Below are 20,694 nucleotides of genomic sequence, written 5' to 3'. Positions count from 1 at the left end.
GCAATGTGGTCTCAATGGTTATGTCACTAATAATAAATATGGGCAAAATACACTGTGTAATAATTCACCACTGATCCATGTTTCTGTACTTTAGGAATAATGCTCGATAAGAAATTACTCTGCATACACAATAATGTTACTACCTTGTAGTACAACTCAGTACTACATCTACATACATACTCCACAATCCACCATACGGTGCGTGGCGGAGGGTACCTTGTACCACAACTAGCATCTTCTCTCCCTGTTCCACTCCCAAACAGAACGAGGGAAAAATGACTGCCTATATGCCTCTGTATGAGCTCTAATCTCTCTTATCTTATCTTTGTGGTCTTTCCATGAAATATAAGTTGGCGGCAGTAAAATTGTACTCCAGTCAGCCTCAAATGCTGGTTCTCTAAATTTCCTCAGTAGCGATTCACGAAAACAATGCCTCCTTTAATCTAGAGACTCCCACCCGAGTTCCTGAAGCATTTCCATAACACTCATGTGATGATCAAACCTACCAATAACAAATCTAGCAGCCCACCTCTGAACTGCTTCTATGTTCTCCCTCAATCCAAACTGATAGGGATCCCAAATGCTCGAGCAGTACTCAAGAATAGGTCGTATTAGTGTTTTTAAGCAGTCTCCTTTACAGATGAACCACGTCTTCCCAAAATTCTACCAATGAACCCAAGACGACTATCCGCCTTCCCCACAACTGCCATTACATGCTTGTCCCACTTCATATCGCTCTGCAGTGTTACACCCAAATATTTAATCAATGTGACTGTGTCAAGTGCTACACTACTAGTGGAGTATTCAAACATTATGGGATTCTTTTTCCTATTCATCCGCATTAATTTACATTTATGTATATTTAGAGTTAGCTGCCATTCTTTACACCAATCACAAATCCTGTCCAAGTCATCTTGTATCCTCCTACAATCACTCAACGACGACACCTTCCCGTACACCACAGCATCATCAGCAAACAGCCACACATTGCTATCCACCCTATCCAAAAGATCATTTATGTAGATAGAAAACAACAGCAGACCTGGGGCACTCCAGATGATACCCTCACCTCCGATGAACACTCACCATCGAGGACAACGTACTGGGTTCTATTACTTAAGAAGTCTTCGAGCCACTCACATATTTGGGAATCAATCCCATATGCTCGTACCTTAGTTAGGAGTCTGCAGTGGGGCACCGAGTCAAACGCTCTCTGGAAGTCTAGGAATATGGCATCCATCTGACACCCTTCATCCGTGGTTTGCAAGATATCATGTGAAAAAAGGGCGAGTTGCGTTTCACAGGAGCAATGCTTTCTAAAGCCGTGCTGATGCATGGATAGCAACTTCTCTGTCTCAAGGAAATTCATTATATTCAAACTGAGAATATGTTCGAGAATCCTGCAACAGACCGATGTTAAGGATATTGGTCTGTAATTTTGAGGATCTGTCCTTCTACCCTTCTTATATACAGGCGTCACCTGTGCTTTTTTCCAGTCGCTCAGGACTTTACGATGGGGAAGAGATTTGCCATAAATGCAAACTAAGTAAGGAGACAATGCAGTAGAGTACTCTCTGTAAAACCGAATTGGAATTTATTTTCAACCCCTTCAGCTGCTTCACAACCCCAGGGATGTCTATCACTATGTCCTCCATAAGGGAAACTGTACGAGACTCACGGCTTACATTTAATTACCCCAGAGTGTGCCCTCGTAAACCTCCCTTAACCATTTGCAATACCCAAATCCACTGTTGTATGCAGTAATATCATAGGCAACATAACACAGACCAATTCAGACAAAGTTATTGAAGTCAAAACTTTACTCTCATCATATTATAAAGACTCATGAATTCTGCTATCAAATATGGACACAGCATACAAGCCACTCTTGACTAAACCTGCACCAACTTAAAATCACTTGACCTTTCATTAACTGACACACAAAACATGAAGAGCCCAACTCCTACAAAATTCAGGAAATGATTATTCTCATCATGCCCTACATCAGTTACTGCATTCTTCAAACTTTGCTTTTCAGACACAACTTAGCCCAAGAAAAACTTCGGATACTTTTCAACAAAAATGCAGAAAATTTCACACGGACTAAAAAATGAGACAATTTGCTTCAGGTAGGGAACAACCACGACACTAGTAAATGAATCCTAACTCATATGTAGTAACAATATGTCATTTTACTGACTCAGGCTCACTATCTCATCAGCTCCTCAATAGTGACTGACACAAACCCCCTTCAATATATCATAGTTGAACCATTAGCACAGGTACATGTAGGGTGCTACTATTATTTCTTAACAATTTAAATAGAGAATCTTGTGGCTGCCGGTTGCTCCTCTAATGACCAGCTCGTCCAAGATAATCTCTGGTGCACGCCAGATCTGCGGTCAGCCAATGATGTGTGAGTGATCTTTGCTGTCCGTGTATGAACACTTGCATTGCTGGACACAGTACAGGCTTTTTCTAGAACATATTCATCACACACAAAAATATTTGTGATTGGTTTGAAGAACATTCTGAATAAATTGAGCAAATGATTTGACCATCCCATCAAACATTTGTGGGACATAATTGAGAGGTTAGTTTGTGAACTTTCTCACGATTATGGACAGCTGTAGAAGCAGCATGGCTCAATATTTCTGTAGAGGCCTTCCAACGACTTGTTGAGTCCTAGTCACATTGAGTTGCTGCGCCATGCCAGGCAGTAGGAAGTCCAACACAGTTCCATAACTTTTGTCACCTGAGTGTAAAACTAGGAAAATGTATCCTCTGGAACAGTTGGAGATTATGGAGTATAGCACAAAAAATTCAAATATATTAAATGAGCATGATACAGAGTATGTGAACAACTGTCTTAAAAATTGTGTGAAATTGTTATAATTTTTATTTTATCTGTATTAGGTACATTTAATACCTGTTCTGTCAGTAGCGTGGGTGCCTTAACCACCTACTTCATGTGATGATTTGCACTCCTCTTAATTTCATAGCGAATATTTGATACCTGTGATCCCTGGTGGGAATGTTTTCAAATTCTCAGCTGTGTATAAAAAGTGTTCAGTTGCATTGCATCCAGATCTGTTTTTGTGGAGGAAGGAAAGGCCACACTCATGAATTTCAAATCCCATTTACACAGTTAGCACGTTATTGTTGTTGTTCTTGTTGGTCGTGGCGGTGGCCTCCAGCCTGAGGACTGGTTTCTTGCAGCTCTTCATGCTAACCTGTCCTCAGTGAACCTCTTCATCCCTGCACAGCTATGGATTCTACAAGGCATGGTCTCCCTCTACAGTTTTTACCCTACTCTTCCCTCAGTTACCCAGATGGCAATTCCTCTGTGCCTCAGGATGCATCCAGTCAACCAATATCATATTTTAATTAGATTTTGCCATAAAAATTTTTCACCAATTGGATTCAGTATCACAACATTATTCATTGTGCTCATCTAACATTCAGCATTCTTCTGTAGCACCACACTTAAAAAGCATCTACCGGTATTCTCTTCTTGTCTGATCATCCGTATTTCACTTATATACAATGCTACATTCCAGACAAATACCATCAGAAAAGGCTTCTTAACATTTAAAATTATATTTGAAGTAATGAATAATTTTTTTCCCCAGGAAAGATTCGCTTGTTATTGCCATTCTGCATTTTATTCCCTCTCTACTGTGGCCACTGTCAGTTATTTTACTGCCCATATAGCAAAATCCGCTTACCATTTTAAGTGTCTCATTTCCTAACCTAATTCCCTCAGCATCAACTGATAAAATTTGGGTTTATCTCGTGGGTTCCTACATTCCTCCAGAATTTAAACTGGTCTTTCCTGAGGTCAGCCTCTACCAGTCTTTCCACTCTCATGTAAATAATTTGTGTCAGTATTTTGCAACTGTGACTTACATTAAACTAATCATTTGGTGGTATTTATTCCTGTCAGCACAGTTAGCATATACATATTTATTTTTCAGAAGCTCATTTGACGATGGACTATCTTTTAAGAAAATGACTTTTTTATGATGGAAAGACTATGAAATTTTTATTGTATTTTATGTGTGTTCTTACCTTGCACCTTTATGAAATGATGGCACTTCTGTGAACACTTCAAATGGATGAACGTTTGTAAATATTTTTCATGTAATGAAGATTCTTATATGAAAATACTTCTGATGATGAAGGCATGTACCTTCAAAACATGGTGAATGGTTGGGCATACCCTTAGCTTTCAAATATCTGCAAAATATCTCTATATTCTTCTTCTTCTCTGTCTGTATTCAGCAAATCATCAATGTTTCTTCCACAGCTGTTTGAGGTCTTTCTCCTTCTCCACCTCTTTCCCATTCTTGTCAACCATTTTTATGTTTTCTGACATTCTTCTTTTCCTGTTTCTAATAATTCCATGCAGTATTATATTATACCTTTACTATTCTGTTCAGTCATCATGATCCATTTTCCCATTCACTTTCTCTTTTCTTCAAACATTTTTTCTCTCTTTCTCTTTCTTCATTTATATTTTCCTTTGTTCAGTTGCTTGTGATGTCCTTTGTTGAAACCAATACTGCTTCTTTAATTTCAAAATTCCACTAAGTTATTTACTTGTATCTCTTCCTGTTACCATTTCTTCTATGCACCTCCTCTGCTGTTTCTACATCTACCCTCTTAGAACCCCTCCTTTTTTCTTCTACAGTTTGCAGCTCACCTATCAGGATTTTATTTTTTCTTTTCGTCTGATATTGTTCATCAACTCTGCTTCTTTTAGATTCCACACTCTGGTTCACCCTTGATTTTCTATTCATTTATTCTCCTTCATCTCTGATGTTCATGACTAACAGTTGATAGTCACTATTTTAGCTATCTGGTGGTATTACCTTGATGTCTGTTACGTTTCTCATTATTTTATCATATACTAACATATAATTAACTACTAATTTTTGTAGACAAGTCACTACTATACAGTATTACCTTAAACCTCTGTCTCTCATCAAACCGTGTTTTTCCAATTGTCAATCCATTCCTTTTGCTTAATTCCAATGATCTTTCATCTTTGTTGTTTCTGCTTTCCCTGCAATTGGCTCCATGTACATTTTTCTATCTATGTCTCTCTAAACTAACTTGTGCAGTTGGATCTCATTAAATTTGTGTTTTGTTCAGTCCTCTGTGGCTGAAATTCTTCTTGAAACCCCTCTTTTTCCTCTTATGTGCATCCAATAAGGGGTAAACGGCATACACTTGTAATAGCATTACTGTTTTCCCCTTCAATGATATTTTGGTTTTTATTGTTCTCTCATTTGTTCTGATTATTTTTCCTTTCAGTCCATCTCACACAACTGTTACTGTTCCATTTTTAATGTCTTCCTCACTGCCTATGTGGCACAGTCTAAACCAATTTCTCAGTGACAACTTCCTCCACCACTTCACTTTGTTCTGCCACCCCTAAAATATTTGTTTTTTGTCTTTCCTTAATGTCAACAAGCCCTTGCACTTTACTTTAAATTTAATGTTCCAAATAGTAATCCTTGCCCATTTTGATGTCATCTACCTTAGATCCATTTTTTGTTTTGAGGCTTGCTCCATTTTTGAAACATCTGTCATATTATTCTCCATAGAGCATGATACCAGACAGTATCATGGCAAGTACTTCTGGTCTCTGCAAACTTATTTCATGAATGAGGGACTGATGACATAGTTTGATTCCTTAATCCCCTAGAACCAGTTAATAATAACAACTGATTATAGTGCTGATTAAACACTGATATCTATAAATGCTGCAGAATATGTTTCATGTTTTCTCTCACTTATTCCTTTCTTCTTTATATGCTTCTTTTCCTTTTCTCCTCCCATTTCTTTACTGTGGGTTGAGAACATTTTTTACTTAGATGATGCATAAAAAACGTAGCATACTCTTATTAAATTTTTAGTTGACATATAAGATCAATGTAAAATTTAATAATTGTTATTGAATTCTTATTTGTTTGTATTACACTGTATATTTAAAGGTCTAGCTTTATGGTTAAATTGTATACTATATGTTTCAGTAGTCATTTTATCCATTTACAGACTGTGGAGGTTCTTTGGAATTGCCGTCTGGTGTTCTGGAATACAATCCACAAATTCCAGTTATAGTGTCCGACAATTGGGCAAGTAGCGTTGTATGCCAGTGGAATGTAACAGTACCAGCTGGCAGGAATGTATCTGTTACTTTTGATCGTTTTGATATACCTGCTGGTGTCCATGGAACTGGCTGTGACCGGAATGAATTTCTTATGGTTTGTATGTTCATGGGCTTTGAAACTTTCTGTAAAAGTTGAATTTTGGAGACATATAATATTGTTCAGAAATTTATTGGATGTATATTATTGAGACTGGGGTTTTTGATTGCACTTAAGTATGTTTACTTGCTTTGATAATGGACATACTCCATGTAAACCACAGTGGCAGAATACTCCCAAGGTGAAGCACAGACTGAATTGATGCCAGTAAAAGGCAAATGGAGGCTAAGATAGGATAAATACATATTCTTACTAAATACATTAGAAGCAGATGGAGATGCTATCATGGCAAGTCCTATACAGGATAAATCTTTTGCACAGTATAGTAATGCTGTATTGAACACCAGATTCTTATAGAAGCTCAACATATTTGCGATCGCTGAGGATTGTCTTTCAACTAGCTAGGAAACAGCGAAACTTTCATTTTCAAATAAATGCAGTAATTACTCTAAAAGACATTTTAGCGCACTAAATATGTGTAGCCCGGAAATATTTATAAAAAAAATTGAGTTTGTGACACTAGAGGGAAACATTCCACGTAGGAAAAATATATCTAAAAACAAAGATGTAGTGACTTACCAAATGAAAGTGCTGGCAGGTCGACAGGCACACAAACATACACACAAAATTCAAGCTTTCGCAACAAACTGTTGCCTCATCAGGAAAGAGGGAAGGAGAGGGAAAGACGAAAGGATGTGGGTTTTAAGGGAGAGGGTAAGGAGTCATTCCAATCCCGGGAGCGGAAAGACTTACCTTAGGGGGAAAAAAGGACGGGTATACACTCGCACACACACACACATATCCATCCACACATATACAGAAACAAGCAGACATATTTAAAGACCTTTTTTAGGAAAGGTTAACTACTGAATTAGGGTGTTGTGGTGCCAGATTGTGTTGATTCGAATTTTGAGGTTTTGGAGGGAGTGGAGCTGGAAGTGGGAGACTGAGTAGATGGGAGAGACTGGGTTTGTGTGCAATGAGAGGTGGTTGAGGTTTGCTGGAAAAATTTTGAAGGGTGAGTGAGTTGCCTTTCCGGAGGTGGGAAACCAGGAGATTGGATAGTTTTTTGAGGTGAAGGGTGGCATGTTGTTCTAATTTGCGGTTGGCCTGTAGGAGGATGCTCTGAATAGCCGGTGTGGATGTGGGAGAGGAAAGATTGAGGACTTTTATTAAGGATAGGAGTTGACGGGTGTGTTCATTGGCTGAGTAGATGTGTAGGTGAAGGATTAGGTGGGTGAGGGCAATGGATTGTTCAGTTTGGAACTGGTGTAGGGACTGATGGAAAGAAGGGTTGCAGCCAGAGATGGGAACTTTAAGTGTGAGGCCTTTGGGGGTTATGCCAAATGTCAGACAAGCCTGAGAAAATAAAATATGCGAGCGTAATCTGGCTAGGGTGAAGGCATGTTTGCGGAGGGAATGTAAATAAAACTTAATGGGGTCGTTGTGGGGGTGTTGTGAGGGTGACATGGTATTAGAAGGTGGAAAGTGTAACATGAGGTTGAAATGAAAATGAAAGATAAAAGGGGAGAGATAAGGGTGAACTAGAAAGTAACTGGAGATCTGGTATGAAAAAAGGCGAAAAAGTGATGGTTAAGTTGATCCTGTGGTGAACTTGGGTTGGTAGACAGCGATGTGCATGAAGGTTAGGTGGTTGTGTTGCCGCTAAAACACGTAAAAAACAAAGATGATGTGACTTACCAAATGAAAGTGCTGGCAGGTCGACAGACACACAAAATTCAAGCTTTCGCAACAAACTGTTGCCTCATCAGGAAAGAGGGAAGGAGAGGGAAAGACGAAAGGATGTGGGTTTTAAGGGAGAGGGTAAGGAGTCATTCCAATCCCGGGAGCGGGGAAGACTTACCTTATGGGGAAAAAAGGACGGGTATACACTCCCACACACACACATATCCATCCACACATATACAGACACAAGCAGACATATTTAAAGACCATGTGTGTGTGTGTGTGTGTGTGTGTATGTGTGTGTGTTTGTGAGTGCACATGTGCTTCTCTCTCTCTCTCTCTCTCTCTCTCTCTCTCTCTCTGTGTGTGTGTGTGTGTGTGTGTGTGTGTGTGTGTGTGTGTGTGTGTGTGTGTGTGAGAGAGAGAGAGAGAGAGAGAAATCAGTTTACAGTTTTTCTTAAAATATCATTTTTACAATACATTGTGCTTGATATACAGTGGATTTTTTAAAAAATTTTAGGTATGCATTCTCTCCTGCTCAAATTCTCAGGTCATCCCTCATAAATTCGTTAGTAGAATAATAACATTTCTACACCAGTTTGTCATATGAGACTTTTTATTCAGTGTCTCTAAATTAATATCCAGCAAATCTTTTACTTACACTTCATTATAAATTTTTGTATTAATTTATTATCCATTCTCTGTCCTCCATCAGCCATGATTGGACACACAGTGTTAATATACAATAATATTACCACAAAATGAATACAATATTGCAATTTAAACTGTGTGCTGACATGAATACTATAAAACATGATTATGTACGCTCCTGTGGCCAGGGTCAGTTGACTGAGCCAGAAGAAGACCCTGTAACCATGGCCAAAATGTTGTTTTCTCCAATACAGCTTTCTACATTATGATGGGATATCATACTCAAAAAACTTTTGTGTTGACTATGAAACATGTTAAAGTTAACAACTAGAAAGTACTGAGTTGCAGCTCAAGTAGACACTGAGCTATCACTGAAGAAGATTTCTTCAATACTATACAGAGGATGCTCCTTTAATTTACACAACATGTTTGTTCTAAGTTTCTCTATTGGCATGGACTAAATGTCCATAGGTACTGCACTAAATAGTTTTAGTGCCATCATTAGTAAGTTGTTTTTGTCTTGATTAATTGACATCTTGGCCTATCTTTATTGCAAATGCAGTACTGATGAACTTCTTTTCTCTTTCTGTAGGTCTTAAGATTTATCTTTATGTGAATGAGGCAGTTGAATATACTCTGGCTGGGAACAGTCAAAACTCCTAACCTGGAAAAAAATTCATTTACAGTAATCAGTTTTTTGTTGCTTAAGGTATTGATCCTCATAGCTTTCTTTTGCAATAAAAGCTTATTATTGTGACGTGCATAATGGCCCCACAGCAACATCCTATAACTGATGTGGCTGTGGAACATTACATAGTACACTGTTAACAGTACTGTTCTGTTGTTATACTTTTTAGTTTTTTCAAGGGGTCAGGACCCATGAAAGTTTGGAATTTACATGTTTAGAGTGCTGTTGCCAGGTTAACTTGGTAGAAATGAAATTTAACAACTGCTGTGGCACCCAGGGCCCCAGTGTCACTGAGGCTGTATGTCATCCTCTGTGTTTTGTCTTCATTAACTTTCATCTTGCTCATGATAAACCGGGCCCTCACTTCACTGAATAGAATTAATGCTTAATGAACAGCCTGAACAATATTCTTTCCTTTTGAGAATGAGTTTTTATCATCTGTGAACTGCATCGTGTGCCCATTGGAGCCTATTTTGTTACTAAAGGCAGGAGTAGCAGAGGCTCATTTATAACTCTCTGTGGCATACCATGTTGTACCTTCTTTTCACCTGAGTCTGCTCCTTGCACTAACACTATCTGTTGTCTGTTGTTCAGGTAGAGTTTAAGAGTTGGCATAATAGATCCTCCAATACCATATGATGTTAGCTTGCCAAGCAGGGACTTACGTGGAGTACAGTTGAGTGCCTTACTAAGGTCACAAAGTGCCAGTGCTATAGACCCTTTGTCCTAAAAGAAACCATGTCAAATACTTGTATCTAAGTCAGATGCTGCTGTTAACTTGACTTGCCCTTCCAAAAGCCATGTTGTACATCATAACCATTAGGGATCCCTTCGCTCCAGTGAATATTGATGTTACAGATATGGGCGTGCAGCTTGACACTTCATTTGTATTACAATTGTTGTAAACAGCAATTGTGCATGCCACTTTTAGGAAGTCGGAATTTCCCCAGCATGGAGGGATTTATTCATTACTACTGTCAGCACTTTCTGCAATTTCATGTATTATAATTTTTAACATAGTACAGGGAATGTCATAAATATCAGGACTTCCTGATGAGATGTGTTTTACAATTTTTTTATGCTGTTTATACACACTATCTTCCACAGTACCATGCTGCATTTATTTTCAAATTTCACTGCAACTGTAGGATCTAATAGAAAGTCAGGAATTTCACCTACTGTGCTTTCCATTATCTTTAAAAATTGTTCATTAAATTCATGTGGACTGCACAAATAAGAGCAAGTGGTGGCCTTGCAAGGATTGTGAATTTCTTCAGTATAATTGACATTACTTTCCTTCTTGTTCAAATGTGTGTGAAATCTTATGGGACTTAACTGCTAAGGTCAGCAGTCCCTAATCTTACACACTTCATAACCTAAATTATCCTAAGGACAAACACACACACCCATGCCCGAGGAAGGACTCGAACCTCCGTCGGGACCAGCCATTTTCTTCTTTGCTTCGTCTGCTTCCTTCCTTTAGATCCTTTTGGCCTGTAAATAATTACGATACAGTCTATCCTTATTATCAGTATCTTTAGCTGCTTTGACCTTATCATTTAGTATCTGAACAATACATTTTATTTTAGCTAACCGAGGAGTATACTACCTCCTTACTTTGACAATTTTCAGTGTACATTACGATTTGGCAGTTGGTTATCTCCTGAAAAATTTTCATCAAATCAGACTTTAATGGTCTGGAACATGCAACTGAATCATAATTTGCTGCCAATTCTTTAAATATTTTTTGCCAATCTGTAGAAGGGACTGCAGTTTTGAAAAGCTCTAAAATTTTCTTTGTGGTGTGTCTATTGGAGGGCAGCGTGGAGGGTAAAAATCGTAGAGTGAGACTGAGAGATGAATACACTTTACAGATTCAGAAGGATGTAGGCTGCAGTAGATACTGGGAGATGAAGAAACTTGCACAGGATAGAGTAGCATGGAGAGCTGCATCAAACCAGTCTCTGGACTGAAGAGCACAACAACAATTGAAATACCTGCTGAGAATCTGTTGTGTAATATCAGAGTTAGTCCATAGCTTCATGATCACTGCACAGTGATCTGCAAGTAAATAGTCAAACACACTTACTTTGTAGTCCCAACTATTTAGATTTGTGGCAATTGTGTCAAGATAAACATTTCCTTTTATTGGTAGATAATTTGCCACAAACAGTCCGTAGATGGTTGCTAAGTTCATAGAAGTACTCTCTCTATCACTATCTTCTCTGGTATATATGTTGAAGTCTCTAAATAAGGCAATTTTTGGTCCTAAGTGCACCAGGTGACACAGACAGCTTTCCAATCAGTTGAGGAAATTTTCAAAATTCCCATGTATGACTGAGTTTGAGCATAAAGTTTCAAATGATGGGTAGGCAGCATAAAATTATTTTGATACCTAGTCTTGTATTCAGGTTGAAATTGATTTGTGACATATAAATCGCACATGCTGTGAACAAAGAGAATCAGTTCATAGGTGTACAATGAGGGAACGGTTTATGATTTTTTAAGTAGGCAACTTGGTGTTCTTCACTTTGCCTTGTGCAGATTTATAATGGTGGACTTTTGGAATGTTAACATTCGAGATGTATTGTTCGAGCTGCCCCAGAATGTAATTCCACACATTATTACTGATTTGATGTAGCTGTGATGTACTATACCCCTGATGTGCATACTGGTTGCATTGTGTAGTATTATCACTGCAAATACCAGGCTATTTGATTTATTTGTAGGGTATAGTGAATTCGAGACTTCTGATAAATTTTTTACTAATTGCATTTTACACAGCTAGCTTTGTGCAAATCCTGTTTTTTGTTATAGATTTGAATATCCTGTAGCTTTGCTTGTTTTATGTTAAACTACTTTAGCCCCCCGCCCCCCTCCCCCACCATGAAGCATGGACCTTGCCGTTGGTGGGGAGGCTTGCGTGCCTCAGCGATACAGATAGCCGTACCGTAGGTGCAACCACAATGGAGGGGTATCTGTTGAGAGGCCAGACAAACGTGTGGTTCCTGAAGAGGGGCAGCAGCCTTTTCAGTAGTTGCAGGGGCAACAGTCTGGATGATTGACTGATCTGGCCTTGTAACACTAACCAAAACAGCCTTGCTGTGCTGGTACTGTGAACGGCTGAAAGCAAGGGGAAACTACGGCCGTAATTTTTCCCAAGGGCATGCAGCTTCACTGTATGGTTAAACGATGATGGCGTCCTCTTGGGTAAAACATTCCAGAGGTAAAATAGTCCCCCATTCGGATCTCCGGGCGGGGACTACTAAGGAGGATGTCGTTATCAGGAGAAAGAAAACTGGCGTTCTACGGATCGGAGTGTGGAATGTCAGATCCCTTAATCGGGCAGGTAGGTTAGAAAATTTAAAAAGGGAAATGGATAGGTTAAAGTTAGATATAGTGGGAATTAGTGAAGTTTGGTGGCAGGAGGAACAAGACTTATGGTCAGGTGGCTACTGAGTTATAAACACAAAATCAAATAGGGGTAATGCAGGAATAGGTTTAATAATGAATAGGAAAATAGGAATGTGGGTAAGCTACTACAAACAGCATAGTGAACGCATTATTGTGGCCAAGATAGATATGAAACCCACGCCTACCATAGTAGCACAAGTTTATATGTCAACTAGCTCTGCAGATGATGAAGAAATTGAAGAAATGTATGATAAAATAAAAGAAATTATTCAGACAGTGAAGGTAGATGAAAATTTAATAGTCATGGTTGCCTGTAATTCGTCAGTAGGAGAAGGGAGAGAAGGAAACGTAGTAGGTGAATATGGATTGGGGGTAAGAAACGAAAGAGGAAGCCTCCTGGTAGAATTTTGCACAGAGCGCAACCTAATCATAGCTAACACTTGGTCCAAGAATCAAAAAAGAAGATTGTATACATGGAAGAAGCCTGGAGATACTGACAGGTTTCAGATAGATTATATAATGGTAAGACAAAGATTTAGGAACCAGGTTTTAAATTGTAAGACATTTCCAGGGGCAGATGTGGACTCTGACCACAATGGGGGAACGAAATACAGTAGAAGAAGAATGGGTAGCTTTGAGGGATGAAGTGGTGAAGGCAGCAGAGGATCAAGTAGGTAAAAAGACGAGGGCTAGTAGAAATCCTTGGGTAACAGAAGAAATATTGAATTTAATTGATGAAAGGAGAAAATATAAAAATGCAGTAATGAAGCAGGCAAAAAGGAATACAAACGTCTCAAAAATGAGATCGACAGGAAGTGCAAAATGGCTAAGCAGGGATGGCTAGAGGAAAAATGTAAGGATGTAGAGGCTTATCTCACTAGGGGTAAGATAGATACTGCCTACAGGAAAATTAAAGAGACCTTTGGAGAAAAGAGAGCCACTTGTATGAATATCAAGAGCTCAGATGGAAACCCAGTTCTAAGCAAAGAAGGGAAAGCAGAAAGGTGGAAGGAGTATATAGAGGGTCTATACAAGGGCAATGTTCTTGACGACAATATTATGGAAATGGAAGAGGATGTAGATGAAGATGAAGATGAAATGAGAGATATGATACTGCGTGAAGAGTTTGACAGAGCACTGAAAGACCTGAGTTGCAACAAAGCTCCGGGAGTAGAGAACATTCCATTAGAACTACTGACAGCCTTGGGAGAGACAGTCCTGACAAAACTCTACCATCTGGTGAACAAGATGTATGAGACAGGCGAAATACCCTCAGACTTCAAGAAGAATATACTAATTCCAATCCCAAAGAAAGCAGGTTTGGCAGATGTGAAAATTACCGAACTATCAGTTTAATAAGTCACAGCTGCAAAATACTAACACGAATTCTTTACAGACAAATGGAAAAACTAGTAGAAGCCGACCTCGGGGAAGATCAGTTTGGATTCCATAGAAATATTGGAACACATGAGGCAATACTGACACTACGACTTATCTTCGAAGCTAGATTAAGGAAAGGCAAACCTACATTCCAAATATTTATAGACTTGGAGAAAGCTTTTGACAATGTTGATTGGAATACTCTCTTTCAAATTCTGAAGGTGGCAGGGGTAAAATACAGGGAGCGACAAGCTATTTACAATTTGTCAGAAACCAGATGGCAGTTATAAGAGTCGAGGGACATCAAAGGGAACTAGTGGTTGGGAATGGAGTGAGACAGGGTTGTAGCCTCTCCCCGATGTTATTCAATCTGTATATTGAGCAAGCAGTAAAGGAAACAAAAGAAAAATTCGGAGTGGGTATTAAAATCCATGGAGAAGAAATAAAAACCTTGAGGTTCGTCGATGACATTGTAATTCTGTCAGAGACAGCAAAGGACATGGAAGAGGAGTTGAACGGAATGGATAGTGTCTTGAAAGGAGGATATAAGATGAACATCAACAAAAGCAAAACAAGGATAATGGAATGTAGTCGAATTATGTTGGGTGATGCTGAGGGAATTAGATTAGGAAATGAGACACTTAAAGTAGTAAAGGAGTTCTGCTACTTGGGGAGCAAAATAACTGATGATGGTTGAAGTAGAGAGGATATAAAATGTAGACTGGCAATGGCAAGGAAAGCATTTCTGAAGAAGAGAAATTTGTTAACATCGAGTATAGGTTTAAGTGTCAGGAAGTCCCCCGTTTCTGAAAGTATTTGTATGGAGTGTAGCCATGTGTAGAAGTGAAACATGGACGATAAATAGTTTGGACAAGAAGAGAATAGAAGCTTTCAAGATGTGGTGCTACAGAAGAATGCTGAAGATTAGATGGGTAGATCACATAACTAATGAGGAAGTATTGAATAGGATTGGGGAGAAGAGAAGTTTGTGGCACAAATTGACTAGAAGAAGGGATCGGTTGGTAGGACATGTTCTGAGGCATCAAGGGATCACCAGTTTAGTATTGGAGGGCAGCATGGAGGGTAAAAATCGTAGAGGGAGACCAAGAGATGAATACACTAAGCAGATTCAGAAGGATGTAGGTTGCAGTAAGTATTGGGAGATGAAGAAGCTTGCTCAGGATAGGGTAGCATGGAGAGCTGCATCAAACCAATCTCAGGACTGAAGACCGCAACAACATTAACTGATTTTTTCTGTGCTTAGTTTCAACCCCAATTAAATTAAACCAGTTATCTAATTTTCCTTTGGTATTTATTAAATTTTGAGAAATATAGTCTGTACAGTTAGTTTCTGTTACTGTATATGTGTAATCTGCAAGGTAAAACTGAGTGGCAGATTGTTCTTGTAAAGCAGAAACAGAACAGATCGAAGATTGAATGTTTGAGGGACTCCTTGTGAAGTGGTTTTCTGTTCTTAAGCATTATGTCTTCATGTCTTCTTTTTTATCAGCTGGTTAGGTTGGACTTAGACTATTGTAATACAACACTCCTAATTCAATATTTTTACAACTTAGACAGTATTAAGCAGTGTCTCACACTATCAGATGACTTTGATATGTTATAAAAATTGCTGTGGCATGCAGAGAGTTGTGTAGAGAGGAGCTGTTTGTGGCTACTGATTTGTCGCTAGCAGATACTATGGTATTTCTTCTTTTTTGAAACCCATTTTCCCTTTTTGAAATTGTATTAAATTTTTGAACAAAATTTTGAATTCATATTGTGTTAATGGTTTCAGATATTATTGAGAATGGTGTAAGAATAGAGACTGGACAATTATTTCCCATGTGTTCTTTTGTGCATTTGAATATATGGGAAAAATCTTTTTTGAAGGACTGATTAACTATTGTGGACAGTCACTGCCTAGAGACTGCTTCTAGCACCGTTGTTGATATTGCATTCTCCTCTATTGATGTTTTATTTATGAGTGAGAGTATTGCATTTTCTATAGGTTTTGTTTTAATTATGCTGAATTTTCTGAATAGTTCATCTTCAAATTGTCCAGGGCAAAGAAATTTACCTTTCCTATGTAATTTTCTACTTTATTGTTAGATTTCTTGACATTTATAAAGAATTCATTATACAGTTGTGATATTTGAACAGGATTTATGAGTTTTGTGTTCTATCTTGATATCTGAAATATCATGGCCACTAACTATAGGGCCGGTTTTGGCTTCGATAATTGAGCATAGTGCCTTTGACTTATTTACACTTTCCAAAATAAATCTATTATTTGCCACCTTATTACAACCTTCTTAAAAATATTTTTGTACCTTTTTATGTAGATGACAAAGTTGGGACTTTTATTGTGTTTTAGTTCCTTGAGTAGGTGTCTTTTTCCAGTAATTCACTTCGCTTTATTTGATACAGTTTTGTGGCATAATACAGTAAGAGGGAAAGTTTATTGTAAAAGTTTTAGAACTTCAATTATTATTATCTGTAGTCCACTACACCCATCACTATGATGAAACAAGCTCATATTTTTTGTGCTGAACTGTCACTTGATGTAGGTTTTTCAGAGCAGTTCTGTTGTTTTAGATAGCTCTATAGATAGGGTGATGTGTTTAGAATGTTCTAAAACAATATTTTCTCCAAACTCTACAAAGCAGCTTTCAAGCATGCATACTTTATAAAGTGGACCAAAATCATGTCTTCTTCATTCCATCGACCTTTCCAGAGGCGTGCAGGGTCTTCCACAGGTTACAGTATTCTTATAAAATCTCCTGTTAGGATATAAATTTCAATAATTATGAAAGAATTTTATATTGACGTTCGTAAACCAATGTTTATTCAAGCAAACACCTGTGATATTTGCCCTTTCTGACAAGATGATTTGCAAGTCATTGATTCTTGTTTATCTGCCATGTGGATAGTTTAAACTTAACCCACTTATGTTCCATTGCATTAGAAAAGTAATTTTACCTTTTCTTACATTTTCTAATGCTCTTAAGGATATCTACACTGATAGGTTATTAGTATTCTTTCATTTTACCTATGTTATTTATCATCTTAGAAATATCATTCTATGAATTACTACATGCACCCAAGAGTAACTTGTTTAGCTGTAGCCTATCTTGACCTAAAGTGATACTTTTTTAACTTTTTTACAGTTGAAAAATGGTGGCTCTGAAGACTCACCGCTCTTGGGAAATGGCAAATATTGTGGGCCAAAACCAACTGATCAGTTACAAACAACAGGCAACAAATTATTTGTCAAATTTGTGGGACATCGGCGTTCAGAGGTTAGTGTCTTGAAACATTTCCTCTTTTAATGGTTTAAAATTTGCTTTGGTGTACTTTCTCTCCCCCCATCCCCTCCCCCATATGTCTCTCTCTCTCTCTCTCTCTCTCTCTCTCTCTCTTGCAAACATACATACATACAAACAAACAATATTGTTACACATTCAGAATGGAATCTCCATGTAGGAATATCAACAGTGTAGGAAAAGCTAGATTGCTACTTACTGTAAAGAAGATACATTAAGTTGCAGAGAGGCTCAATTAAAAGGCACTTACACAAAGCTTTCAGCCACAGCCTTCATCAGCAAAAGTGAAACATACACGATTCGTACACACAAGCAAGCACACCTCAGGCACACATAACTGCCAATTCTAGCAGCTCAGGCCACCTTTTTGATTTTAAGTGCTCATGTTCTTCATAGGTCGGTAACAGATCGAAAACATCAATAGCAGAGTTTCATCTATTGCTGGTACATTACATTTAGGTAAATAAGCTGGAGTAACTCATTGTGTCCATAGTGGGGAAGGCTGTGACATTTGTCAGTCAGAACTAACTTAGACCTCAGGATGCACTATAGTTTAGTCTGTCACCAGAACCCAGTTTTCAGGGGAGGTAGGAGCAATATCACGCTCTAGTCAAATGTTTACATAGTTTATCTCCTTACCATTTCTAAATCAACTAGTAAGTAATATATCAAGAGCTAACTTCAAGATAAAATCTATAGGTAGCTTATTTATCCCTCTACGTCACGTTTCCAGACACTTTGCCACAACAAATCACACAAAAGATGCATTTTGAAGAGATCTTTAATGTGGCGTATGTTAACTTTGTAGGTGTCCATAATGATAGAAGCATTGAGAATTTTGTAATCAACACACAACCCAAGATATCCTTTCGTTTAGCGGCGTTTTTTATAGGTGAATCCCAGGAACTGTTGGAGGAGTGAACTATCCTTGCAGGTAAGAGCTTGTCCACAATAACTTTGGCAGTCCTAAGTGGATCTGGCAGTAGTTGATGTGGTCAGTGTCTCACAGTGAAACTGGAGATGGTGGTGAGCTTGTGAATTGTTCTGTTGATAATGGTACGCTGTCTGAATCACTGTGTTAGGAGGCTACATGAAGACTCGGTAATGGATGGGCAAGCACACGGTGGTGTACTGTCCTCTGTAGGAGTATCCAGTACCTGTGCTGTAGGTGTCTCCATGGATGGTGGTAAAGGTGTTAGTGAAGTAGTGGCAATGGGTGTTGACGTAGCTCGTCAGTGTATTGCAATGTTGTTTGTAGTTCCTGTCTTGAATTCAGTGTTGGATAACATTTTATCATGTCAAAGCTGAAAGTTTGTTTCACAAAAGTTGAAGTAGAGTTGTTGAATGTGCTAAATATGGCTGATGGTGTGGAGGCACTCCTGAAGGAGCCAGTGACCTTGGAATGTGTGTATGGGGGTGGGGGTTGCCATCAGAAGTAGAATGTGCCATTATATTGGGCAGCCAAAGGGGCATGGCCAACAGCACCTGCGGTGGAGCAATTGCTGGTTGTGTTAATTAGCATGCCATTAGTCAGGTCTGGAGCCAAGTAGAAGTGCTTAAGAAAGTCTGCTCTGATAACTGGTTCTGTTACATATGCGATTATAAGTGTCCGGGGGCTAGTATGCAGACTTGTTAGCTGTAATTGTTGAATTATTTGCTGCATGGAGTCGAACAAATGCATGGTATAGTATTTGTTCTGGCAAGAATGATGCGAGAATGCATTTGTTGACTAGATATAATTGGACACTAAAGTGGTCACGTGCAAAAAGTCTGTTATTGTGAAGTTGGTGGGACAGTTGTGGTGCATCTTTGTCATTGTGAGTATCGAGGTGACTTAAAAATCCTGCAAGTCTGTTGTGCCTCTTGGCATGTAGTTTGGGAATTGCCTGGAGGATGACAGTTACAGGTGGAATTGGCATATGTTGCAAGATACCAGCAAACAGGATTCTGCACAGGCCTGATACGATCAGCAGTGTGTTGCGGATGTATAATGGCAACACAGTTGACTGTGGTCTACAAGGGTATAGATATGACATGAATAGTGGGGAGACAGAAGTTTGGCGATGCCACATGAAGGACATTGCTTCGGCCACGTGTGGTGATGTCTGCATCAGCAGAAGTTGGGTGGGGCCAACTTGGCTCATAGTTGGTGGGCCGTCACATTTACTGCTGTACAAGTCACATCAGCCACCACTGTTGTCAGTGTTATTCATATACTCTCTGTGTTCTGTGATCAGATATATTTGTCTGGCAAGTTTAGATGTGTGTCAGTGGTTCATGTTCATGGACAACTGTTGTTAATTGAACTAGTAGTGGGCATTTCACAACCCACAGACTCTATAACATGTGGTTGGGCATAAGACAGCTCTTAATCTCTGTGCAAAAGTGACGCCGTAGCTATGGTGGGGTCTTGCCACTTAAAATTTTATCATAAATGCCATGATGGATTTGTGAGGTTGCAGTGTTGTCCAGCTTTCACCATCTCATATTTGTTGTCTGTTGGGGACAAAGATAATATCACTTATTGTGTCCACATGTTTCCCCAAGTGGCTTAATAAAGTGTTGAATTCGATACCATTGCTGATGACATAATGATGTTTCTACAATGGTGAACCACATAGTACGTTGGTGTGACTGGAAAGGCAGTAGTTTAGATTGTGAAGGTGATGTTTGTAGTGGCAGGACAGCCGAGCAAATATTGCCATATGCAGGGTGTATACGGCCCGGGACAACTGGGAGATCTGGGAAAAACCTAGGAATTTTTTCATCTGGGAGAAATTTTTTTAAAATTCCAGGAATTTTTCATTGTTTTAGGTTTCTGTTAATTTTTTGTAATTTCGACTGGTAAGAATTGCTACTCTAACAAAGGATATTACTGTATCCCACCACTGCAGAATAATACTTCAACAATAAAACATAACGGGAGAAAAAAACTAAAATAACTTAAATTGCAAAGGAAATGCGCCATATGCAACAATGACACACAGTGCACATGCAAACGTCTGCCAACAGCAAAATGTGTCAAATGCTTTAGAAAGACTATGCAATGCTTCATAACAACTAATTGCCTCCGATGAGCATGTAGTCACAACTGTTTACATTAGGTTCATTTGAGCAGTTACAAGCAGGCTCATGCACATGTGCAGTTGAGTCACTTATGAATAGTAGATTCTCCCGCTTCTGGCTACAGAAATGTGGCTGTTGACTGTGCAAGCAGTTGCAGCAAGTAGCTAGATGCTACCGGGAAAAGGGGGCGCCAAATTCATATTCGTGAGAA

The 20,694-nt window shown here is 38.8% G+C and overlaps 1 protein-coding gene across 1 annotated transcript in view; it reads left to right on the top strand.

Moving 5' to 3' along the window:
- Positions 1-20,694, top strand: part of LOC124711575 (cubilin-like) — a gene marked incomplete in the record, with an annotated part of 644,865 nt that overhangs the window by 293,205 nt on the left and 330,966 nt on the right. The window contains 2 exon segments of the mRNA XM_047241722.1: positions 6,064-6,272; positions 17,262-17,393. Coding sequence (XP_047097678.1) covers positions 6,064-6,272; positions 17,262-17,393 — 341 coding nt within the window.

The sequence above is a fragment of the Schistocerca piceifrons genome, chromosome 8 (assembly GCF_021461385.2).
Source record: "Schistocerca piceifrons isolate TAMUIC-IGC-003096 chromosome 8, iqSchPice1.1, whole genome shotgun sequence".
NCBI lineage: Eukaryota > Metazoa > Arthropoda > Insecta > Orthoptera > Acrididae > Schistocerca > Schistocerca piceifrons.
Note: the sequence above shows the minus strand (reverse complement) of the source record. Positions and strands in the feature narration are given on the sequence as shown.